The following is a 26714-nucleotide window of genomic DNA, read 5'->3' as shown; positions in this document are numbered from 1 at the left end:
GGATCACACATGGAGGTCCTTAATGATAAAGGTTACCTAGAATAATTATGGATGTATTTAAGACTATATGTCCTCATAGTGAATGCAATATGCTTGTGTGGAAGATACTCAGAATACCAGCCATAGGAGTGGAACTTCTATGTTGAAATCTTTGCTCTTCTATCATAGTAGAATCTATTTTTTCTATGATCTTCTATTTCAAGTGATTGGGGACTTTTAACGTTTATATCTTTAATTTTCTAATAGAATGAATCTGCTACCGGTGAAGCTATAGATGAAGATGGATGGTTTAACAGTGGTGATATTGGCTGGATTGTGCCTAAACATTCTACTGGGATGAGTCGTCAATGTGGAGGCATGCTTGTTCTTGAAGGACGTGCAAAGGATACAATTGTTCTTAGCACAGGTGCAATGTTTATTTAACTAATGATTTATTTTTTGAATATTAATCTAAGCATTCTTGCTCTTTTTTCAAATTCAAGAATGTTGCTTGATCTTTTATATATCAGAGATGCCAAACATCTCTTCTCATGAACTTAATTTAGAATGCTTCTAGACTTATTCATATGTATCTAGTGTTTTATCTCTCTGATTTAGTGGGGTCATTACCCTATTTTCATATATTTCAAATTGATTAGATTCTTGTTACATACTGGTTACTTGTACTTTACCCCAAGCATTGGTAGTTTTGATTTTCAAACCAAACGTTAAACAGCATTCTTCAATGATCCTTCTGGCAGTGTAGTAGTGTTGCATACTGCAGCGGTAATTAGCCATGCCTAACGCCTTGAATGTTGGGATAAATGGTCCACTGCCTCTCTGGTTATGGGCTAGATAGCAGATAGTCCTTTTTTTCTTAGTTTGTTTCCCTACATGTAACTTGATTCAGGCTTATGTTTTGATACAAGTTGAGAAATAACTAGACTTAAACGATTCAACTGTGAATGAATTTGGTATCAAATTTGTTCCAAAATTAACTCAAGCTATGTGAACTTGCTTCTACCGTCATTCGATCATATTACTACTGTGTTCACCAATGCAACGTTTAATTGTTTTGAAGTAGAGATTGTTGATGATTGAAACTCAGCACCGTCTCAAAATTTTATTAGTAGTTATCTTGTTTAGTGGATATAAGATTTTAGTTGGTGTTTTATTGTTGATGCACTAATCAGAAAAAAAAAATTATTTCTCAATTATCCCATATTGTTAGATTTAATACTAGACTAGTGACTTTCTTGATTGTTTTTGGCTAAACATAGCAGGTATTTAAATTTCGGCTTAGATAGACATTAATCGCCATGGTGTATGTTATAGTAATCCCTTGTATTTTGTCTTTCTTTTTCTGATGGTTTTTCTATATAATTGCTATTACATCTAACATTTTCAATGACTAATTATAAAATTTAGTTGCTTTATAGAAAGAGGAATAAGAAGATTGGGTTCTGGTGTAAAAATAAGAGAGATAGTGACACTGAAGCTGGGCGGGTTCAAATAGCGAACCGACCCCACCTGCTCTCCTTTTTGTTTAGTTCTTTATTTTCTTTTATTAAGTATTATTTCTTTATTTTCATTTTATTCACTTATTACTAGTCTTCGGCTGTACCGAGCGCCTATACCGAGCACTTTAGTGACTGGGCGTTTTTTTAATGATTTCTGGATGCATTCGGTAACTTGACGGAATAATCACTCTATAAATAGAGGGTCCTTAACACTTAGAAGACAGATTTTGGAATTTAGTAGGAATAGCTAGAGCTGTTCTCCTGTATCCTGGATTCCTCCGGGTGGTGGCCGACTCCTTCCTCTTCCCAGCTGTCTGTCCTTCATTCCAGCGGGGGCCGCAGGTGTTCTTTCCCTACTTCCTCACGCGGAAAGGCTTTCCACCCCTTTCGTTCCAGCCCTCCAGCATCTCCGCCCCCTGTAGGCTGCTCTTACTTATCCAGACAATCCAATCAGCTGCTTGCCCACTCCTTTCTGTTCAAAGAAAGCTGCTGTCCCCTTCTTTTTGGTCAAAGATAGCTGTTTTCCTCTTCTTCCTGGTCACGAAAGCTGTTGTCCCCTTCTTCGTGCTCAAGAAAGCTGTAGCATAGCTCCACATCTGATCTTCTTTAGCCTTCAAGAGGTCTAGTATTAATAGTTATATGTTATTTGCCTTTTTTTCTTGTTTTATACAATTTTTCAGTGTCGTTTGGTATCAAAGCCATCCAGTATGTCACCAAGAAGAATAAATCCACGTCTCGTTCAAGAAACATCTATTGACGAATTACAAAGGGAAATTTGTCAATTACTGGAGCGGCTTGCAGTGATGGAACTTTTTCACTCAACTGAAAACCAAAATGAAGGAAACCATCAAGAAGATGAAGAAAACCTGATAGAAAGTGGATCCAATTTCCTCAAAATCAGCAAACAACAATAAAAAATTAGGAACAATAACACATCAAAACTATTTTTAGTGCAAGATATATGAAGAAAATAGTAAGATATAGTTAGATCTTCAATTGGAGAGGAAAATCGGACTCTCCCAAATCCCTAGTTGGCAGCTGAAACCCTCACAATCTAAGAAATTCTAATTTCAGCAAATTCAAAACATAATCCTAAAATCACCATATTGTTGCCTTAAATAGGCTGCTCTAATTCCCTCTCAAATCTGAATTGAAATCAGTCATCTTTCCCTCAATAATTCCCTCTCAAATCTGAATTCAAATCAGCCATCTTTCCCTAAATAAACCTTTATAATTTTCTTCCAAATTTGTATTTAAATCAGTCCGCTTTTCCTAAATAAACCTTCTTAATTTCCTTCTAATCAAATCAACCCTTTTTTTCTAAATAAACCTTCATAATTTCCTCTCAATCAAATAAACTCTCTTTCTCTAACTAAACATTCATAATTCCCTCCCAATCAAATATGTCTATTCATCAATACTCTCCTCTCAAAGATCCATTTTGTCTGCAAGGTGGAATGATGGCTCCTTCCCCAATTTTTGGAGCCTCACATATGGTGAGCACCTAAAGAGTTTAGTTCTTACACCTGGTGTATACCTCTCCTTGCATCAAAAATACAACCCCTTTGCCCTCTTTTCCTATAACTCAGTTTTTGTAAGCTTCTTGAAGTTTTTTCCCAGGTCTCCCTCCTATAGTCTGCTCCTTCGGGGTCTCCTTAAGAATACCTGGTGTCGGCTTCTAGGATGCCATAAAGGTGGTGGTCAACTTGTACGAATGTCCTGAGCTGCTGCCTCCAGCACCTCTCTCTAGGTGTCTTTGAACCTTCACTAACCGGGCTAGCTCCATAGCCTCTCCTAAATCACGGGGCCTCATCACTCGAACTATTGTCCGAATCTCTCGTGCACTTTCATTAAGTTCCCCTCCAGTACAATCTCATCAAGTCGATTTAGTCGGTTGGCCAAGTGCTTACGATACTCCACTACCGTCCCTTCCTATGTCAGGGAGAAATTGCTTATAGAAGTCCCCTCCCCTACTAGTTCAAAAACGTTCTAGCAAGAAGTTATTAAACTCCCTTCAAGGCCCATATGGGTCACCTCGTATCCTTCCACTAGTATCATACCAACGCTATCCCCTCCAAGCACATACCGCCGCCATCAGTCTCTCCTACTCCATCAATCTATTTGTTGGAGAATTTTTGTATCCTCAAACGGATTGCATATTTTATAATCGGGTGCGGCATAAGAATATGATATATTACCCCGGAGGGTAAAAATATCATCTCCTTATGGACTCAATCATAAAATTTACAATTATTTAACAGAGATTCCCCCACTCGATGTTTGGTCGAGCGGGGTTTATTTATTTCTGGGGTACAGACATCCCATAGGGGCAAGCCCCTATGGTTAATTACATCCCAAGTTTGATTTGGGAACACTTTTGATTAAACTAGTGGTTTTCTTTCTTTTGAAGTCGTTTAAATGTTGGCTAAAATTTGATTTTTGTTGTTTTAAAATCCATGAAAGTCTCGACAGGGTTCGATTGGTTTTGATTTGATTTAAATTAAATTAAATTTGATTTAATTTAATAAAATTGAGGCTTAATTGGATTAATTTCACCTCGACGATGATCGATTTATTTGATCGAGCGCGATCGAGCTTGGTCGGGCTCGATCGGGGTTGAGTCGATGCGAAAATATTCGTCAACACTATTGATGGTAAAATATATTTCCACCTTATATATCCACCGTTGTGCATCCTCTCGCTAAAAAATATGCATTTTTAGCTTCCTAATCTTTGGATCTTCTTCGTTCCCCCTGTTTCCTCCATAATTTTCATTCTCCAAGGGGGTAGTTGCCCCAAGTGTCCCAATCATCTCTTCTACGCTCGTACCTAACCCTTTCGTGAAAATTTCACATTCTCCTTTCAAATTTAGCATCCCTTGGATCATAATCAGTCATTCTCCTTTCAAATTTACCCCATCTTCTTTCAAATTCAGCACCCTTTCGATCATAATCAGTCCCTCTGCTTTCAAATCCTACCACTCTCCTCTCAAATTCAGCACCCCTTCGTTCATGCTCAACCCCTTCACGCACCTCCTTAGGAATAATAGACTATAGGGGAGGCATTCTCTCTTCTCCCTCCAAAATCTCCCCTCCTGATCTTTCTTTCGCATTATTGGATTAGGGTTTTTCCCACTTCCTTGGATGTTGGCGGCTTCCCTCGCCTTCAACGAGACCATCTTTGGTTGGCCCTCGACCAACTTCTTCAACATCTCCTCCAGGATGAAACATTTCTCATCGATCTTCTCATGGAAGGCTGAAATTTGAAAATTGTGTTTGGAGATCCAAAATTTCATATTCCAATTGTCTGATCTCCCCCTCCAACACTTTTACCTTTCTTATCGCCATAGATACTTGGAGCAAGGCTCCAAACCACAAAAAACAATAATTCTGGTCTTCAAATATCAGAAATCAACACATTGGAGGGAAAAACACAATAGAAATTGGCAAGGAAAGGCCTTAATTTCAGCTCAGGACACCGCTCTGATACCAATTTGATAGGAAGTGGATACAATTTCCTCGAAATTTGCAAATGACAACAAGAAATTCAAAAGAAGAACACATCAAAACTATTTTTATTTCAAGATATATGAAAGAAAATAGCAAGATATAGTTGGATCTTCAATTGGAGAGGAAGATTCAGCTCTCTCACATCCCTAGCCGGCGTCTAGAGCCCTCAACCTAAGAAATTCTAATTTTAGCAAACTCACAACTTAATTATGAAATCACCATATTCTTAGCCTTAATTAGGCTCCTCTAATTTCCTCCTAAATCTGAATTCAAATCAACCATCTTTTCCTAAGTAATTCTCTCGTAAATCTGAATACAAATTAGACCTTTTTCCTAAATAAATCTTTCTAATTTCTTTCTAAATCTAAATTCAAATCAACACTATTTCCCTAAGTAAATTTTCCTAATTTCTTCCAATCAAATCAGCCCCTATTTTTCGAGATAAACCTTCCTAATTTTCTCCCAAACAAATTAACTTTCTTTCCCTAAATAAACTTTCCAAATTCCCTTTCAATCAAATCAATCGGTCCATCAAAAACTTTTTCATCAATCTAGTGGAGAAGATGAACCACCTCTTCGCTACTATAGACTTGAACCAAGAAGGCCCCTATAAAATTTTGGAATCAAGATTGATCATTTGGACTTTGAAGAAAGATTGGACCCGGATGAATTTCTCGATTGGCTATACACTGTGGAGCAATCTATGAATATAAAGAGGTATCCCTTGAATTCACCATCTTAGGCAAACATTCATCTCAAGTCTACAAGGTATTCTTTGACGAAGAAATTTATAACTGCTGACAAAGTTCCTTCTGTCAAATTGGATTAACTATCTCCTCTAATTATGTAGACTAGGGACCATGACAATCCAAATGACGGAACCATGGGTTTTTGATCGAGCTCGTCTTCATTCCCCCATCACTTGTTTTAAGTATATAATGATAAATTTTAAATTTTAAACTCCAAAATTCAAAACCAAAGTTAAATCCTAAAATTCCTATTATTATACATTAGGTAATTATTACGACTTAATTAACGACTAACTTTAATCAAAAGCTATCTCTCATTATTCAAAAGGGTAATTAACCATAAGGGCTTGCATATATAGGAAACCATAACTTAGACCATACAAGTCCTCACAAAATGAGGGCGAAATCTCTGGGTGGTGTCTTATCTAAAATCTAATCTATCTTCTGAAAATCTACCTTGGAACATAAACTGGTTAAAATTCTCCACTGAGGATTACTTCTCTCTCCATCTTTGATTAAAAAGAGATTCTTCATTTAGTCACAATTATTAAATTTCTAAAAATAAATATAGATGTTTATTCATCGCAAGCTCATATTTTATTTTCTAACAGAATTCAAGTTGACTCTAATCCCTGCAAGTTATGTTGATAAGTTACTAAATATGATGTCTGTGAAGTCCTTCATGACTGTTAAACTGGGCGAGATAGCTAAAGTGCAATTCCCTCAAGCCTTTTTGAACACTGGCTATGCCAGAGCGACCATTCAATTCGGAATTATTTTCGCAGTTATGCAATTCCATCTATTCCTTCCTGTGAACACTGCTGAAATACTAACCGTCAAAGGTGTTGTTAAAAAGCCTACTACTAGCATTTGTATTTTCAAGGCTCTCTATAGCATTTGTTGTTGCTCCGGTAATGCAAAAGAAAAGTTCTAGCACTAAGTTGAAATATGTTGTTGTCAATCCAGCCAACCAGAATGTAATCCAGATTGAAATTTCTGAAGAGTATGATACTGAAATCTCTATCTTAAAAACCAAACTCTCCAGAAAAGCTCGTTGTAAATCTAATGCTGATTTTCGAGCTGATGGTTGGGAGACACGTTTCTCAACTCAAGAGCCACTACTTCCTATTAAAGTTAGTGTCCTTATTAATAATAGCTTTGAATCATTGAAGTGGGTGAAGAGAAATAGTGCTAAAGGAGAAATCAAGAATTCTTTTTGTGAAACTTCATCTTCCAAGATAAATAAGATATTAAAGGCGGTTAAAGATAGAAATCTGCAACGAAGGAAATATATCCCTTGAAGTCATTTTCTCAAGTACAGCTCATTCCTAGAATAAAAAGGTTTCAAAGAAATCTTGTAGAGAGGATATTAAATGTCCTCCTTATCACCAAGAGCCAAGAATATTCTGTCCTGATATGAGTCAATACCCATGTAAGAACCGGAATTTCAGGTACAGTTTAATAATAAAGTATTATAAAAATTAATGTGTTAGTTTAAATAATCATTTGATTAATTTAACTAAAAATCTGCATGGATGTGTGTAATGGAAGCTTTTGGAAAATGTATTATGATAAGAGGGCGGTTAGAAACTTGTTGGGGCCCACATTTGGATAAATCGTATTCTTCTTCTCCTATTCCTGTGTTCGCTGGGCATGGAGGCGAAGAGCAGAAAGAGTACGCTAGGGGCATTGCTGGAGATCAGAGAAAACTGCATGCAACAGAGAAATACTAGTGGACTTGGGCGGCTAGTACAGGAAAAGAAATTGAACCGTTGCCAAGGAGGGTATGCGGATGGAAGGAGTTGGCTAGGGCAGATTTCCTTCAGCATTACAAGAGCAAATAAGGAGGCATTCAGCACAATATTAAAGTGAAGGTTCGGTTGCTGGAAGAAAGGAATTCAACATTATTACTTGGAAGAGATATTGGTAGAAACAGATTCAGATTCTTTGGTTGTAGGGAAGTGCTTGTGGGAAGATACATTTAGGTATGTAAACTTAACTAATTGTAGAAAGATTTGCTAAGTTTTAAATATGATTAATGTGATAAGTGTGCAATCTAATTTATAAAACAGGGAACAATAGGGTTACGAAGAGTTTGGAAGAAGGATCTAAAAGAAGAATAGATCTAGTTAGAGAAAAGGAATTTTGGAAAGAAGGGTAATGATAGTGATTCATTATCTTTTCTAGAATATAAAATCAGTAAAGTTTATAGGAATGTATTATAATTCTTATATCTTGATGTATCAGACTTATAATGCAGAGAGGAGAATCTGAAATTGTTTATCAAAGGAGAAAGTTGTGGGGTGTAGGTTTGGAGGAAACTTTTCGTCAAGAAGGTAAGTAATGCCAAATTAATGTTTAAAGAAAGTTATGTGTTATGATGAATTTATTTTCTTTAAAATGTTATCTCCAGACTTTTAATTATGATCTATTGCTTATACATGTTACTATCATATAAGTTCACATAAGGTTTGGTTACATCATTCAAATGGTTCTATGTAAGAATGTTTGGAAGAATGTAAAGTTCTTTGAAAAGTTATGCATATTACTTATACACAAGATATGTCATGAATGATAATGAAGACTGATATGATATGAATTATGAAAGAATGTTGAATATTAAATTAATGTAAAGTTTAGCTATGAATAATGTATGCCTTATCATTGTAGTTGGGACAAAAGGATTCCCATATCAGAACTACATGATAAGTGGGGCAAAAGGGACCTCTATGAAATTCAATGGTGATAATGCCAGGTTTACCTGGGCTCCATTGAATAATGTTATGAAAATATAGCCAAATCTTTCACATAAAATTTATATTCAACAAAGATTCAAAAGATAACAAAGCATAATATTGATCATGACTTGTAATGTTTCAATAATAATTTCAATGTTGTAATTATTCATGTTATACTATTTTAATTGCTAATTAATTCTGCATTACTTACTGAGCCTCACAACTCACCAGAACTTTCTTCTGGCTGTTGTTACAGGAAAGGGAAAAGAGAAGATTGATGCATGCTAATTTATACAAGTGTTTCTTCTTTTCATTTTAGGTTACCTTTGTTAGTGCGTCAAATTTTCAAGGTATGAAAGTAAATTAGACATGCATGACTTTGAATTTGTTTTGTTTTCCTTAGTGGCTCTATACTAGGTTTTGGATGCATGGTTTAAAATTGCGCAATATGAGGCCCGCCTTTGCGCAATTCCAGTAAAAAACACCTCGATGCTTACACCTCGAGTTTTTTTTTATGAGGCTTGCGCCTCAACTTGGTTGAGGCCCGCCTCGCCTCATTGGAATGACGCTTACGCCTCACGCTATATATATTAAAACTTATGTAAATCTTGAAGTAATGCCCGACATTGGACTCTATAGGAGAGGATGAAGGGGAGAGAGCAGTTCATCATAATGATGATTCAAATGAAGAATCCCTTAGTGATGACAGTGCTGATGACTTATGAGTTCATATGTGATATATCATTGCTAATTATTTTTGGAAATTGGAATTATATGTTAATGAAAAGAATACTGGGATTTGGGAAAGATAGAATTTTGAGTTGAACTATATTTCATGTTATCTTATTATTGGGATATTTTGATTTCATTTAATATCTTATGTTTTTTTATGTTTTATATTATTCACTCATTAGTATATAAAAAATAAATCATTTTATGTTTACGCAATCTTTTGATTTTGAGGCTTACGCCTCAAAACGCCTTGAGGCTTACGCCTCGCCTCATGAATGAAAAACGCCTCAATACTCGAATACGCAATTTTAAACATTGTTTGGATGAAACTTGTGAATTGGTACATGCTTCCTTTATTGTATTAGATGAAGTTTATATAATTTTTTATATGAACTCTTAATGTAATGATATAAATGAAATGTTTAGTGATGGAAATGTTATGTTTATTCTTGTTACACTCTAACTTACTGTTAAAAGGTACTGTGGGGTGTTACAACCCATATTATAGAAGAGAACAATTGAAAGAGCCTTTCAATAGCTACAATAAAAAGTATGTAAACAAAGATCTCAATGAGCTTGTGAATATGGTCATTCAAGGATACATTCTGATGCTGGTGGTTATCAGCATGTAGTCATATGAAGAAGTGAAAGGGTATATTGATCCCATGGACGTTGAAGTTGTTCGGATATTTGATCATGTACCTAATCAATTTAATCAACAAACATATGCTTGTAGAAATGCAGCATTAAATCTGCTAAATAAAAAACAACTATGAGATGACCAAGAATAAACAACGGCTGCAAATAGAAATCCACAACCAGAAGAATTGAGGAACAAGCCGAATATGTTGTAAAGAGACTACAAATGGAAATGTAATTTATGTATTAAAAAAAAAGATCAAGGAATCAATCAGTTGAATGCTCGTCTTGATGAGATGAGTAAAATGATGAAAGAGTTGTTCGGACAACTCGGTATGATGGCTACAACCAGCTGAACACCAGTAGCAAATTCTCAAGGAATGTTCAAACTACGCCTGACAGAAGATTAGAGAAGTTACAGGAGCCGACGCTAATAGCTTCTAAAGAAGATGAAATAGTCAGCAAAGCCCAAATTGAAAATATCATTAGTCAAAAAGTCAAAGCAGCTATTGCTTTTGAAGCTGTCGAAGCCTTACTAGGAAAAGGTCGTCCGTATTCGATAGAATATGACCTAGAAAAGTATCCAAAGAGATACGTAGTGCCAAAGTTCAATATATTTGACGGTACTGCAAATCCTCGTCAACACCTAGCACAATTCAAAGATACCTGTGTAAATATAGGCAATAATGATGCTATATTACTACGTCAATTTGTTAGTAGCCTAACAGGTATAACTTTTGAATGGTATGCTGAGTTACCCAACGACTCAGTAAGAACATTCGTTGAATTATAGACTATGTCATTAAAAGATTCTCCAGTGCAACAAAAAATGTTGTTATCGTTGACCTCACTCTTGAAGAAAAGAAAATAGAGGAATCAATCACCAAATACTTCACCAGATTGTGGAATCTCAGCATGAAATGTAAGCAACAGCTCAGTGAAAAGCGTGTTGTTGAGTTATTGATGGGGAATATTGATGACTATATAGCTCCATATCTAGTGATGTCTACAATCAATACCTTCCAAGCTTTACTGGATCGTGTAGCTAAATTCAAAAGGTTACCCAGGCCAAGAACTACTGGCTTCAACTATAACAACAATTCTCCAGGAAAAGGAAAACATATCAAAACATATTATCCAAAGAGGAACAATGTGAATACTACATCCATCTTCCACCGACAAGAAAAAAGGGGATTCAATGAATCCACCAAAAATGCTGAAATAAACAAAAGAAAGAAAAAGTGCTCCTACTTTATAGGAGAAAATTAACAAATTGTATTCCTTCAAAGGGAATGTATGGGAAAGATTTTTAGGCAAGCACTAAAGATCAGTCTTCAATTGCCAAAGTCTCATCGACCTGAACAAGCTGGCATGATTAATGATCCAAACTACTGTCTGTATCATAGGATCGTAAGTCACCCAATCGAAGACTTTTATATTTAAAGATTGGGTCGAAAAGAACTTTCAGAACAGTGAACTCACACTGTCTAATAGTGTCCTTGTTAATCCCAAGAGGGAGAAAATGAATGTTATCTCCTCTATAAACTCACACTTTTTGATAGTGTCCTTGTTAATCCCAAGAGGGAGAAAACTAATGCTACCTCCTTTGACTAGGTAGACTAGAGACCATGATGGCCCAAGCCAAGGGAACCATATGATCCTAATCGAGCTCATTATCATTCCCCCCACCATCCTCTTTAAGTACAAGGTGGTGAATTTTTTTTATTTTAAATATTAAATTTTTTTAATATCAACTCAGGCTGCTACTATACACTATTATTACGTATTCTCTACGTATTTGTTTTTACAACTAGCCTTACTCAAAAGTTCTCTCTCGTTATTGAGAGGGGTAATTAACTATAGGGGTTTGCGCCTATAGGAAACTAGAACTCAAATCGTAAAGTCCTTGCAAAGTGAGGGTGAAAATTGTGGGTAGTGTCTTGTTTCAAACTCAATATGCCTTCTGAAAATTTATCTCGAAACCTAATTTGTTAAAACTCTCCTGAAAGCAGGAGAGGCCGGTGCACGAATTTTCGAAGCCCACACATTTTTTCAACCCTTAATTTTATGCTTCTCTTTTAATGCCCAACATTCTACAACATAGAGCATTCCAGGTCTCACCACCCTTATCGCACAATAGATTTGATGCATTCCTCCACTTCCATCCAACTTGAATTCTACTAATAATATCACCATATATTCCATCATCACTTTGAACATTAGACTACATATATCTAAAATGTGTATTTTTTTAATGACTTAATCGCCCAAAGTCACAATCCCCCCACTAATTCTATTACTACTAAAATTACACTCAATGTATTCGGTTTTAGATCTACTCAAATGAAGACCTTTAGACTTTAAAGTTGACCTCCATAATTCAAGTATTCCTTCAACTCCCTCTCTGGTCTTATCAACAAGAAGCAAAAAGCATAGACCAAGGTACATCCTCTTGCAAATGGCTTTAAAAAAATAAAAATAAAAATAACTTAGTGTGTAACATTACAAGCTATCTATTTTTTAATTAAAATTGATTAGACTTATTCTTAAAAAGTGATCAAATTAGATCATAAAACTTATTCCTGCAAGGGCCGCTGCACCGGCGCCCGGGTGCAGTGTTAAATAGGCAAGGGTTCCCACATCAAGGACGAATGTGGGCAAAGAAGCTAGTCCATGAAACTAAAATTAGGATAGGAACTTGGAATATAGGTTCTCTTACAGGAAAATTAATGGAATTAATAGATATTATGATTCATAGGAAGTTAAATATTTTGTGCATTCAGGAAACTAAATGGGTTGGAGAGAAGGCTAAGGAAATTGATAGTTTAGGATTTAAACTTTGGTATTCGGGTAAGAGTCGTACTAGAAATGGTGTAGGTGTTATTATAGATAAGAGTTTAAAGGATAATGTTATAAAAATTAATAGGATTGGAGATAGAATTTTAGCGTTAAAGATTGTTGTTGATGATAAGATTGTTAATATTATAAGTGCTTATGCTCCTCAAGTAGGTTTGGATATGAGTTCTAAATTAAATTTTTGGAATGACTTAGAAGAATTAATACAAAATATACCTCTTGAAGAAAGAGTTTTTATTGGAGGAGATTTAAATGGACATGTTGGTAGAGAGGTCGATGATTTTAAAAGCATTCATGGAGGCCATGGATTTGGAACGACGAATGAAGGTGGCATGTATAGAAGATAGAGAGACAATAAACTAATGGGGATGGTTTGAAGGAATCAAGGGGGACGAACCACTCTCCATACAGGCCTTTTGGAAATTTAAAAGGCCACTTCAATTTCCTTTTGCATGAACCTTGGGAGAGTAATAAGAATGTTGAGAGCCTTGATCCTTGAGTTTCTTTGTTGGCCAGCCAAAAGATTTGAATCCATGCATGGGTTGTTTTTTTAGCTTAGTTTGCATTTGATGAAATTTGCATGGTTTAGAATGAAGTTGATGGTTGCATGGCCACTTTTGCATGTCGAATACATCTCAACTTGTAATTTCAGTGAAAATACATAACTAAATTGAAATAGAAATTCTAGAAATTTATTTAAATTATGCATGCATGATTTGATACATTTGTCATGACAAGATCATCCATTTAACTTTGACTTTTTCTTTGAACTGTAGAAAAGTTCCTCAAAGTTTATTATCTTGTTTGAAATTGGTCTCTTCACTTGCATTCAACTAACCCCTCCATCTTAAAATGGCTATGATTTTTTTAAGTTGCATAAAAGGTTGAAGAGGATCAACCTGCACATGTGGCTCCTGCAAGGGAGTGAATTAAATTTTTTGCAAGTACTTACTATTATTGGGGAAGTAATAGAAGCATATTGACCTTGAATTGCAATTGCAGGAGGTTTGTTTGATATTTGATAAGTTATATTTAAGGCAAGGTTACTGGCAATGGAGAGAGTGTCAAGCATTCCTTTTATTAGTTATGATGAAGGAATTCCTTCAATGGAATCAGAACACTATCAAAAAAGTTGTACTTGGAATTTCATTTTGTTAAGCAAAAAAATTCATTTGATTATTGTACTCTCTCGTCATCATGTGGCCGACCCCACATAGTAGGATAAAGGCTAGTTGTTGTTGTTGTAGTATTCTACTTCCTCATCAAATTGAATGTATCTCTCATGCTGTTAAATGATTGATGAAGGGCATACTTGAATTTCTTAATGGGTATCAGCTAACTTGCACAATGAATGAAAGCTCAGGAATAAATTTTGGTGGTGTATGCTCCTTTATCAAGCAATAAGAATAACCACTAACAAATAATTTTCTTACCAACCTTCTCAATTGCTAAAGCCAACTTCTTGATGAAATGTTGCTATACCTTGTGTCCTTGTTATTTCCCGTGTTTGCTTTGATACGTTGATACTAAATTGATGGAGTGGTAGGTGATGGAATTATCGAAGATAGATGACTATTTTTATTTGGTGTAGTCTTGATGAAAGGAAGCTAAAGGATGTGCTTTTGGCTTGGATTGGCTTAGAAAGGATGGGACTTTTATAGGTGCTTAGAACTATGTAGAAGAAAATTGCTAATAGGGTAGTTTTGTTTGGAGTTTGAGATATGTTGAGGGTTGAGGTGATTATTTGCGAGGATTAGGAGAGCGAGAGGGCTCGATTATTAGTAGTTTAGGATGTGATTAGATGGTAGGAATGGTGCGTAGAGTTTGAAGACAAGCGATATGGAGTGCGGGGCTTGTGAGGGGTGGTGGGAGCTGGTTCAGAGTTTATGGAGATGGGAGATTGAAAGCTTACAAAGAGTGGGAAAATTTTTGCATGTACTGACATGGGGCAGGATTTATCTCATTTTGATACTTTTGTTTCTTGATCTTATTTTATCGCCATAATTTGATATTGACTTGATTAGTGCTCTTGATTTTATTTAAATTTTATACATTAGAAATCCAATTTTTAAAAGTTAAATTACCATTACTCTCTCATTTTATGTTATTCTATATCATCACTGAATTTATCAAATTAATTTTATGATTGATTGGGTTTTAATTCAAGTATTGCTATTTGCATGTACTTATGTTAAGAAAGGTAGGGGTAGACCTAAAAAGACTTGGTTAGAAAATATTAGGAATGACCTTTCTTTATTAGGTTTAAATGAGAATTTGACTTTTAATAGAACACAATGGAGAAAAAGGATTCATGTAGCCGACCCCACGTAGTGGGATAAAGGCTTGATGTTGTTGTTGTTGTTGTTGTAGATTGCAATCCAACCTAAGTAACCCTGATTTTATATTTGAAGATAATAAAATAAAAAATTTAACTGTAGGATTGGACTTTTCTACCTATCTTTAACTCTATTTTCTACTTTCTTTCCATCAACGATCAATCCATCCATCCATCCAAATGCAGTTTACGACTTTATATGCAATTTTTATATGAGCATGAAGACATATTAAGCTCATTAGATTGAAAATTACATGGAAGAGAGTCGTACGCACCCTTATATTTTGTTTTAATTGCAATGCTTTATTTGGTTTGTATTATCTCTCAACACATTTTTCACCGCTAACGAGTAATCTTACATGACTATTTTCTATTTTTTGTTTTCATTTTGTTCATGTTTATCATACGTTTAAGTAGTTTGTTATGATTTTTGTTGAATTTTCTAGGTGAAAATGTCGAACCCTCCGGACTTGAGGAAGCTGTGATGAGGAGTAACTTAATTCAGCATATTTTGGTCGTTGGTCAGGTGCTTGAACGATATATCATTGTACTTTTAAGACACATGAGTCCGTTAACATTAACATATGATAGAAATATCAAGACAGATTTATTAATTTATTCTTTTCTTTGTTGATTTGCAATTGATATAGTTTCTTTTTATCAATGGCTATTTAGGTACTTAGAAATCTTTTAATAATATGAATTTCGATTTGGTAGTAGCTTGTTCTTTGTTTCTAATTGTTCTTTAGATCCTTTAAGTAATGAAGGCCTTTGTGGGCTCTAAAAACTCTAGTTTGGCTCTATCAAAATATACATTCCTTATAGTGGTTTACAGTAGATTTTAGAAGGAAGCTTAGATCAGCTAAAATACTACACAGGGATTTCTTATGAGGCATTTATGATTTGGTTTGATATTTCCCAGAAGTACAAGCCTTGGGATTAATTACCCATCCCGATCGTGAGGATGTAATCTAATCAGTATGCTCTATGATGTTTTGTTTACTAGGAATAATTTTTGGATTGTAAGAAGGGTTATGTTTCTATTAGCTTAGAGTGAGGGGGAGGGTATGGGGGTGTAGTTGACCCAATATTTAAGTGACCCTTGTCAACATCCATTGGTTTTGTCGTCCAAGTAGACTATGTAGATCTATATGAAAACTTTTTCAAAGGGGCCAATTTTAAGCGGTGTTAACCAAAAAGGCTTTATGTCCTTATGGCTCACGAGTCATAGACTTAGACATTAGGGAACATAAAAGTTGAGATTTAAATTGTGCAATTGGGTATTATGGTGTTTTCTTTTCACTAGACAAGATGATCGGATGGGCTTCGGGACAGGTGTTCAAATGCTTGTGTTCGGAATAGGTAGGGGGCAACGAGATCTCTTCACAAGAATGTCTGGACAGGGCCATCGAGTTCGGTCATTGGTTGGGTTGTGACGCTGTTATAGGCGGAAAAGAAGAGCGAGAGGCAGGGGGGATCAGGAATAGGGAAGGAGTTCAGAGGTTTTGCGAAGGCTTTTCGCATGGAGAAGAAACAGCCCCGAAGGCTTCTTTTGCTCCGGTATTTAACGACAATTGCGAGGCCCGATCGAGGTAAGTTACGCGCGTGGGAGAAGCGACATGAGCGGCGCCGTTCGTAGGGTTGGAGCGACTGTTTCTACAGGATTTGTGGCAAAGCTTCATGACAGGTAATGATTTTGAGTTCTTTTCTTTATACTTTTTTTTATGTCTTCTTTTTTTTGTTGTATAGTAGAGGTCAACAATTCTAAAGAGAGGTCAATAAATCGTGACCATCTAATTCTTGGGGGAATCACTAGGTATCAATATTAGGTTTTTTTTTTCTTCTTATTGTTGTAATTTCGTTTCTTGTTTTGTTTCATCTACATAATTTATTATTTGTGTCTTAGTGACCTTGATTTTGATCAAAAGTGACATTTAAATTTGATTATATGTGAAAAATAATTCTCTTTGCTCACTGATTTTTTTTTCAAGTTCTTGCTGAAATTTTCAAATATTAAAGGTTAGTGTCTTACCAGTAAGGCTATAACTCCAGTATTACTTGTTTTCATTTAAAGAAAGAGAGTCATTGAAGTAATTGTCTATTTATGATATGTTAATCCTTTATTTTCATTTCCATTAAATCATCCTGCACATTATATTAGCTGGATTAAGGAACTTATACCTAAGTTGTACTGCATCAAGTAGATAGTATAGTGATATAGACTAATTAAAGAGTCAGTCCTTCAGCGGTAAAGAGTCCATCTCTTTACCAGTTGATATAAGTAAACTTATTTTCAATCACGGGATACTTTTGGATAAATCTAATGTGGCTACTTGCTTAACAAATGGCTTTTAATTTTAATAGACCTTTAGTTTTTTATATGATAGATCCATGATGCCATATTGTCATACAAAAACGTCAACTACACAGATATCCTTTGTGGTGTGTGGCCACTTCCTTCTATGCTTATTTGTTTTCAGTGATACTCTCTTGAGAATATTAATTATTTTCCTAGTTTTTTTCAGTATTCATATCTCACTACGATCATTGTTAAGGCATGGTAATAATTGGTTGAGTTGTTAAATTTTCTGTTTGTAATTGATCGACATTATTAACTTTTAATTAATTTCCTTTTTCTCGCATTCTTTATTCTACTAAAACACTATGTTACTGCATCCTAGCAGATTAGGTTTAAATCTTTACAGAAAGAGCTGCCTCAATAGGTAATTTTATTGTATTGTAGGATCAACGGAGGCTTGGAGCTCTAATTGTCCCAAATAGAGATGAGCTTTTACTGGCAGCTAAGAATCGTTTGCTTATCAATGATGAGAATTCTGAGCTCAGCAAGGACAAAATGATTAGCTTGTTACATGAAGAAGTAAGAAACAGGTGAGGATGCTTCTTAACTACTTTTAAGGTTGCAATTTTCCTCTTCGAGGTGAGATGTTTGACTTATGAGGCATCCTTATGTTTTGAAATCCCAAAGTTTGCTTTTGCCCCAATATTATTACACTTGACATCAGACACATTTACCAAAATCTTGGTTATGATTCGTCTAGTTAATCTTTGCTTCCTTGTACTACTAACATTCACTGTAGAGGGATAGTGACAATAGAAAGTTCTTTGTGAACAACGCCATTCTTAGTTAGGATTTGGTTTTCAAAAAAAAAGAATTACGGAGATTATTTGATTGTCTTCATCAGATAATGAGCTTTCTTTAAACACCTGAGAAGAACCCTGTTTGATGATTCTGGCAACTTTTTTGAGAATTCAGAACCCCTAATTTCAAAGGGTTTTATTTGTAACTGTCTTAAAGATAGGCTTTTAAACTACAAAGATTAAATTATTCAAAATTTGAAGTGTAATTTATGCATATAATGGATGATTTCTAAATCAAATTTAGATGGATTATTCATATAAATTTAAAAATGTTAATTTTTCCGAACTCGTATACTAGAAAGCAAATTATTTGAAGTTGATTATAAGAGTAAAGAGTTAGTTCTGAAATACCACATTGAAGAATTAATTGTCTAATAATTAGTTGATTATTTATCTCAAAATTAATTAGTTGGTTATTGCATGCTTACATTCAAGATTGTGAAAATATTAGGCCGGCCCAGGAGGGGCCGGCTGGACCGGTCCAACCCGGATTGGTCCTCACCTATTCACGGCGGAACCGAGCGGCACACGCGGAACCGAGCGGCACAGGCGGAACCAGCGGGGGCCAAGGAGTTTTGGGAGGGAAATTTTGAATGAGAGGGGCTGTTTAGACAATTTGTAAAACTCCTTTATGGTTAATTAGGAGGTTAGGTGGGAGAGGGGGGATTATCTTGAATTTGAGATCTAGGTTTCTTGCTTGGGCTCTTGGCGTTGCCGGAGATAGGAGAGTTGTTCTTCCTCTCGAATCGAAGAACCATTGTATCTTGCTTCTGTTTTTCTCATCCATTAGTGAAATACAAGTCTCTGCTTGAGTTTCTCGCAATTTTCTCGTGTTTTCTTGCTGATTTCCTATGTTTGGCTGCTGTCCACTGTTGAAAACAGCAGTTTTCCTGCTGTTTCCCTCTCCAGTTTTGATTAGGTTTGCTTGCGGACTCAAGTATTCCTTAGGGTTACTTGCGAACTCAAGTATTTCCTATCAAATTGGTATCATAGCATCATCTTGGGACCATCGGCGGCTGAAAATTCAGAAATTTCAGCAAGAAACCCTCTTCCGCAAAGGATATTTTTGGTTTTTGTGGAAGAGAAGATGGTCGGAAGAAAAGTAGAAGTTCTTGAGGGTGAAATCGGCCAACTGAAGACCGATTTGGAAGAGAGAACCGTTGAGTTTCAAAATCAATTTGCGTCCATCCTTGAAAAGATGGATGGGAGGTTCACGGCATTAGAAGAAATGATGAAGAAGATGTTAGAGAGCAAACCAAAACCGACGACAGCAGAAGCAAGGGAGGCCACTGGCGACAACGGGAGAAACAGGAACCCGAACCTATTGAGGGGGAGGGAGACTACCGAAGTGGAGATCATTGATGGGAATGACGGAATGCCTCTGCTAGAACTGCTTTCTAGAGAGGAGATGAGCATGGGCTATGAGAGAAGGGGTGCTGAATTTTTTGGGAGAATGGATGAGTTCTACCGTCGAGGTGCTGAGGAGGAGAGGAGAAGAGAAGAGTATGAGGAAGGGCAGGGGTATGATCGGCGGAGGGAAGTTCATGACCACTGAGGAGCATTTCCTCCTTGAGGAATGGGAGGATATGGAGCAGTAAGAGGAAACTGGGGAGATCTGAGGGTGAGAAAATTGAAGATGCCCATCTTTGAGGGCGAGGACGCACATGGCTGGATCTACAAGGTGGAGCGATACTTTGCGGTCAATGGGTTGACCGAGGAGGAGAAATTGACAGCGGCAGGACTGTGTTTGGAAGGGAAAGCATTAGCTTTGTACCAATGGCGGGACATGAGGTGGCCCATTCGAAGCTGGAGGGAGTTCAAGGATTGTCTGCTAGAGCATTTCCTAGAGCATTTCCAAACCAGTAGGGAAGGAGACTTCTACGAGCAGTTCTTTGCCCTGACACAAGAGGGGACGGTCGTCGAGTACCGCGACAGGTTTGAGTACCTTGCAAGTAGGCTGGATCGTCTCTTTGAGACCGTGTTGGAGGGGAACTTCATGAAGGGCCTTAAATTGGAGATCAGGGCAGCTATCAGGGTGATGAGACCTCACGATTTGGGGGAAGCTATGGAGTTGGCGCAGCTGGTGGAGGATCAGAGGTATCTGGAGAAAGGGGCTCGTAGCAGCAGCTTTGGGAGATCCTACAGGATGACGACTACCTTCCTAGCTCCAAAAGGAGCTGCACCACGAGAGGCACCAAAGGAGAGGGCAGGAGACGGCAATAGTGGGCAGTTCAAAAAGCTGACTGAGAAGGAGCTGCAAGAGAAAAGGGCAAAAGGGGTGTGCTTCATGTGTGATGAGAAGTGCATGCCGGGGCACCAGTGCAAGGACCGATCTCTTCAGGTTCTCCTCGTTTGTGAAGATGAGGAAGACGAAGAGAGAGGCATGAGTGACCCCGAGGGGGAGGAGGAGGAGAAGTTGCACCTGGACGTAGCAGAAGTCTCTCTGAACTCCGTAGTGGGATTCACTTCGAGTCACACTATGAAGGTGAAAGGAGAGATCTCTGGCCGGGAGGTTGTGGTGTTGATAGATAGTGGGGCAACTCACAATTTCATCTCCACCCAGATTGTTGATGCAATGGGGATGGAGCTGGTGGATACGGGAGGTTATGGGGTAATGATGGGCACCGAGAAGGTAGAGATGGGACAAGGAGTAGTACTAAAGATTCAGGGGATTCATGTAAAGGAAGAATTCCTTCCCCTGGAATTGGGGAGTACGGATGTCATCCTTGGAATGAAATGGCTGCAGACTTTGGGGGAGACCAAAGTCAATTGGGGTGCTCTGAGGATGGAACTAATGGTGGAGGGACAGAGGATGACGATCCAAGGCGATTCGGGGCTATCCAGGGCAGGAGTATCCCTCAAATCCATGATCAGATCCATACAGGAGGTGGGAGGGGCATACTTAGTGGAGCTGCAATGCTTGGAGAGGGTTAGTGTGGGGGAAGAAGGAGACAGTCCACCGATAGTGCAACCGCTCATACAGCAATACAGGGAGGTGTTCCAGCCACCCCAGGGATTGCCACCACCTAGAGAGCAGGAGCATGTCATTCTTCTGGAAGAGGGAGTGTCACCGATCAGTGTTCGACCATATCGTTACCCCCAGATTCAGAAGGATGAAATTGAGAAGCTGATCAAGGAGATGTTGGAAGCAGGGATCAGACCCAGTGTGAGTCCTTTCTTCAGTCCAGTCTTACTGATCAAAAAGAAGGATGGGAGCTAAAGGTTTTGCGTAGACTATAGAGCCTTGAACAAGGAGACAGTACCGGACAAATTCCCCATTCCTGTGATCGATGAGCTACTAGATGAGCTGCATGGAGCAGTTGTGTTTTCAAAGATCGACCTGAAATCGGGCTACCACCAAATCAGAATGAAGGGGACATTCAAAAGACGACGTTCAGAACACGCGAGGGGCACTATGAGTTCTCAGTGATGCCATTTGGGCTCACTAACACCCCCGCTACTTTTCAGTCCTTGATGAACAGGGTATTCAGGCAGCACTTGAGGAAGTTTGTGCTAGTCTTCTTTGATGATATTTTAGTGTACAGCCAAACCGAGGAGGAATATTTGAAGCATCTAGAGGAGGTTTTGAGGATCCTACAGACACATCAGCTGAAAACTAACTTAAAGAAATGTAGTTTTGCCCAGTCTTAGGCCGACCCAGGAGGGGCCAGCTGAACCAGTCCAACCTGGACCGGTCCTCACCTATTCACGGCGGAACCGAGTGGCACACGCTGAACCAAGCGACACAGGCGGAACCAGCGGGGGCCAAGGAAGAGTTTTGGGAGGGAAATTTTGAATGAGAGGGGCTGTTTAGACAATTTGTAAAACTCCTTTATGGTTAATTAGGAGGTTAGGAGGGAGAGGGGGGATTATCTTGAATTTGAGATTTAGGTTTTCTTGCTTGGGCTCTTGGCGTTGCTGGAGATAGGAGAGTTGTTCTTCCTCTCGAATCGAAGAACCATTGTATCTTGCTTCTGTTTTTCTCATCCATTAGTTAAATACAAGTCTCTGCTTGAGTTTCTCGCAATTTTCTCGTGTTTTCTTGCTGATTTTCTTTGTTTGGCTGCTGTCCACTGTTGAAAATAGCAGTTTTTCTGCTGTTTCCCTCTCCAGTTTTGATTAGGTTTGCTTGCGGACTCAAGTATTCCTTAGGTTTACTTGCGAACTCAAGTATTTCCTATCAAAAAACCGAACATGACATAGAACCAGGAGGAGAGATTCAAGGTTCAATGATTTGATCTGAGTTGAACCAGATGATGTCATAAATATTAAAATTATTTAAATAACATCTTGATGACATAATAATGATATAATCATTATAAAATAATGTAGATTTATGACTAAAAATTAAATAAAATTTATGCACATAATATATTCTACACATTAAATTTAAACATATTCAATTTTTAAATTTAATTCACATTTAATCTAAAATTAGTTCACATATAAGTTATAGATTTAGTCTAAAAAATTGTTAATTTATGATATATATTTAGATATAATTTACACCTATAAATTATATACAAAATTTACATTATAAAATTAAATCTATAAATTCTTATTAGATCATTTATAATTAAAATAGATGAAAATTATTTTTTAATAATAGATAATTAAATAAATAAAGAAATAAATATATGATTAATTAAAAATTAAATATTATTCACATCATAAATAAATTAATTGAAAAACAGTTGTTAAAATATGTAGTGTATGTGTTTTGAACTCAATTATTTTATTTTGTTTATTTGGTCTCACATCACTAGAGCGTTATATGTTAGCATTATTTATATAACTTTTTTTGTTCACATGAGTAAAGTAGTCACATTGGATGGTATGGCCATGTTATAAAGCTTGATTGATGCTTATTTGACAAATAATTATCATAAAAATTTAATGCTTTTTTAAAAATTATAATAGATTAAATTTAATTAAATATTTTATATTAAATTAATTTATTTAATTATAGAAATGATTTAACAAAAAAAAACCGTCCGGCTTTTTGAAACTGGCACCACCGCACCGGTTTGCCTGTTCACCTGTCGAACCGCCAGTTTGATCTGGTTTAGGCTGGTTTTTTTTTAATCCGATTTTGCAATTTTATCGGACCGGCCAACAGATTCTTGGTTCAACCGACTGGTCCGGTCTAATTTCTAACCTGCTGTAATTATACTTTTTTAATAACTTGAATTTCATCTATTTGATTCCAATTAGATGGTAAGCTCTTCCCACAAAGTTGATTAGTGGCTGGCAATACTTGAGATTTGTTTGGTTATCTTGTTCTATCGAAAATAGAAATCGTTCCATGTCATAGGGATGGGAGAACTCTACTATAATTGCACATGATTTTTGAAGTCATGGAGTAGGTACAAATGTAATGTATGGCTTTCGGTATAGGTTTCTCACAGAAATCAAAACTGTGGTATGAATTTTTCTTAAAGAAAATAAGAAACTATAGAAGCAATTCCAAAAGAAGCCTTATTTCTACAGTGATTTAATTAAAATATTGTTTTTCATAGTTATTTAGGGACTAGCAATGTAAAATATCTATTAATTATGCATGTTTTGTTATCTTAGTTCAAGTTGATGAAATTATAATGAGGTTTTGTTAATTTCATGCTAATTAGTTGATCAATAAAATTAATTGTCTAACTATGTCCAGTCAGTCACTAATTATAGCTGAGTATAGATGAAACATGACAAAAATTATTTAGCAACTAATCTTTATGTTATCAATCTCTTAGATTATTGACCATGAAAGGCATAATGATGTGATTTGGGACACCAAGAATTATTCTCAGAAGTTAAAGAAAGTAAAAATTCCATATTAGAATGAAAAAACTTATGTGATTTGTTCTCTCTCTCTCTCTCTCTCTCTCTAGATTGGTCTTGTTTATGTAGATTATTTTAAATTGATGAACGGCCGAGTTGGGCATTTCAGCTATGGCATCTAAAACTGATTAATCTTTTTTTTCTTCACCGAAGGACTAAAGATTGCTCCTTCCATATTGGGCCAATAACGATTGTGGATGAACCCTTCACGGTAAAAGATTTTTTGCCTTTTTTTTAATATAAATTATCTACATCAGTTGAATGTGTAACTAACTGAAGTTTTCCTCTTTTTGAATTCAGGTTGAGAATGGATTAATGACGCCTACAATGAAAGTGAGAAGGGACAAAGTGATTGATCTATATAAGGTAGAGATTGCAAACTTGTTCAAGTGAAACCTGTTTATACTTTCTGCTATTTTTCTGTGAAACTGAAAGCCTGAAGTGTTGGTATAACAAAAACTGTGCCGTAATAAGTTGTCTTAGTGCCTCAAGAAGTATGATCTGAACTTTTATTAACCTTCGTTGATTTCTCAAGAAAGATTGCTTTAGATATGAGAAAGTTGCTTCTGTTAATTATTTCCGCACAGGCCATGGCATGGTTGATGGTCTGAGGAAAATGGTTGTTGCTTGCTTTATATATGTCCCTGTGATTATTTGGCTCTGCTCAAATTTGAAAATCTGGATTCCTATTTTATTTGAAATGATTACATTTGAATCGGCTTGTAATCGAATGATTTTCTAACTTAATCTTATGCTAATTAATTAGCTAATTAATCTTATGACTTTTTGCTTGATTAACTGCATTGGTTCATATGTCCAATCAACCTAAATCAGTCTTAGCCTAGTACATCTTATGCTAATATTAGCCAAATATAGGTCTGTATAAAACTACTGATCTTTTTGGACCAAATTGGACCAAAGTTTAGATAGGTTGAGCCTATTTCAAGAACTTAAAAAAACCCTGACCTAAGGATGTAGTTTGGAATTTTAGAAGCTAGTATTATTTGGACTTCATTTTAATCAAACCTTATGCTACCAAACTTAGAACTAATGCATATGTAGCATGGATATTGCGCATTATGTTGTGGATCTCAAATTCAAATATGATAGCCTAGAAAAATTATTATATACAGACAACGAATGTTGTTTGAAGGCCAATCAGAATGCACCACATCACCGTTTTACTATGTCGCGGCTCAGTACTGCTCGGTATTGTTGCTCGATATTGCTCGCCACCGCGGCATCCGGACGTAAAGCGGCGTTTGGCATCCGCACATAATAATTTCTCCATAGCCTGAGGGCTCATGGCTCGTCTTCCTTCTCTTGAAATGTACTATAATTGTCCTTTAAAACATATTGGTTTTCAATGAAAGACTGATAGAACATGGAGTTTTAATAGTCGTAGTAGTTCATTTCATAAATGGTGATAATGAAATCTCACTTATTATTTAATGAATTTTATTCTAGTTCCTTAGATTATATGGGATATCTATATTTTTCTGAAAATTTTAAGAACTCTTTTTCTTTTTCTTTTTTTTTTTTCTCTCTAATGATGCATCTAACACAAATGCAGACCACTTGAAGGTCTCCTTATGCTTCTTCTTCCTTCTCAATTCAAAAATCATTGACATGCAATAATGATAAAAAAAAGTTCATATAAAACAATGTTAGTTATTATTCCATTAGTCTTTGGCTTTGTTTGAGATGGCTTTCTTCTTGATTTCTAAAACAGCTTTTTTTTACAAAAATTTCTTGAATTTGAAATTTTTTACTAAAAAGTCATTTTAAAAAGCAATACAAAAACTATTTAAAACGTAACCTTTATCTATCATAATAATGCATTTATGTGATTCAAAAGTTATGATTGAATGTTGGCATGTAAATATTTATCAATAGAATAGTTGCAATATTATTTGGTCTGTCTATGGAATAATTATTAGGTGTGGACTGTGCACTATCCGCACAAGTACTGGGTACCACTCGGTACCGCTGGGTATCGCTAGGTACCCAATGTTTGTTGCGGATGATTCTCCCCGTCCGCACTCCGCACCTAATAATCTCTCCTATTTGTGGGTGTATTTAACTATTTAATTTATGTTGTGCTTCCATTTCCTTCTGCATTCTCTCTTTCTTTAGTCTAATCCATTAGACATGTCATCTAAGCATTGAAGTGAGATAACTGCTCTGCATTGATTGAGTGGTGACGAGTAATCTTTATTTACAACCAAAAATCTGATGGAGTCTTATTCACTACATAGTACTTTGTTGTTTTTCAACACACTTTGTGGGCTCTCTCTCCAACAAATTTAGTACAAAAAGGTCCTCTTTTGTGTAACTAGAGTTAGCATCTTAATAAAAATAATACTATTATTCTCATGATTGAGTAGCCCATCAACAACAAGCACATAAACCTAACCTCCATAAATCTTCTCTAATCGTGCATTCATTGAAGACTTTTTCAATCTGAATTCTTAAATTTTTGTTGCCATTCAATTAGTTCTCAATAAGCCTTGAGCTCTTAATCACCTCCTCAAACTTCTCATTATAAGGATACTCACCAAATCTCAAACCAATAGCCAGAGAAAAAAAAAACTATGGTATTCGTACCTTTAATATAATATTTATTAGAGTAATCATCGTTCTTTGCAGCATCAACCTTCTCTAAG

The 26714-nt window shown here is 36.3% G+C and overlaps 1 protein-coding gene across 2 annotated transcripts in view; it reads left to right on the top strand.

Moving 5' to 3' along the window:
- Positions 1–24742, top strand: part of LOC110107734 (probable acyl-activating enzyme 16, chloroplastic) — a 59227-nt gene extending 34485 nt beyond the window's left edge. For both annotated transcript variants that reach the window (XM_028694604.1, XM_028694603.1), the window contains exons 7-11: positions 247–406; positions 15504–15583; positions 17801–17946; positions 24202–24259; positions 24349–24742. In XM_028694604.1, coding sequence (XP_028550437.1) covers positions 247–406; positions 15504–15583; positions 17801–17946; positions 24202–24259; positions 24349–24441 — 537 coding nt within the window. In that variant the 3' untranslated portion in view covers positions 24442–24742. The remainder of the gene's footprint in view (positions 1–246; positions 407–15503; positions 15584–17800; positions 17947–24201; positions 24260–24348) is intronic.
- Positions 24743–26714: the final 1972 nt, after the last annotated feature.

Source organism: Dendrobium catenatum, unplaced genomic scaffold, assembly GCF_001605985.2.
Source record: "Dendrobium catenatum unplaced genomic scaffold, ASM160598v2 fragScaff_scaffold_506, whole genome shotgun sequence".
In the NCBI taxonomy this organism is placed as follows: domain Eukaryota; kingdom Viridiplantae; phylum Streptophyta; class Magnoliopsida; order Asparagales; family Orchidaceae; genus Dendrobium; species Dendrobium catenatum.
The sequence above is the reverse complement of the archived record's forward strand: the minus strand, read 5'-3'. Positions and strand labels throughout refer to the sequence as shown.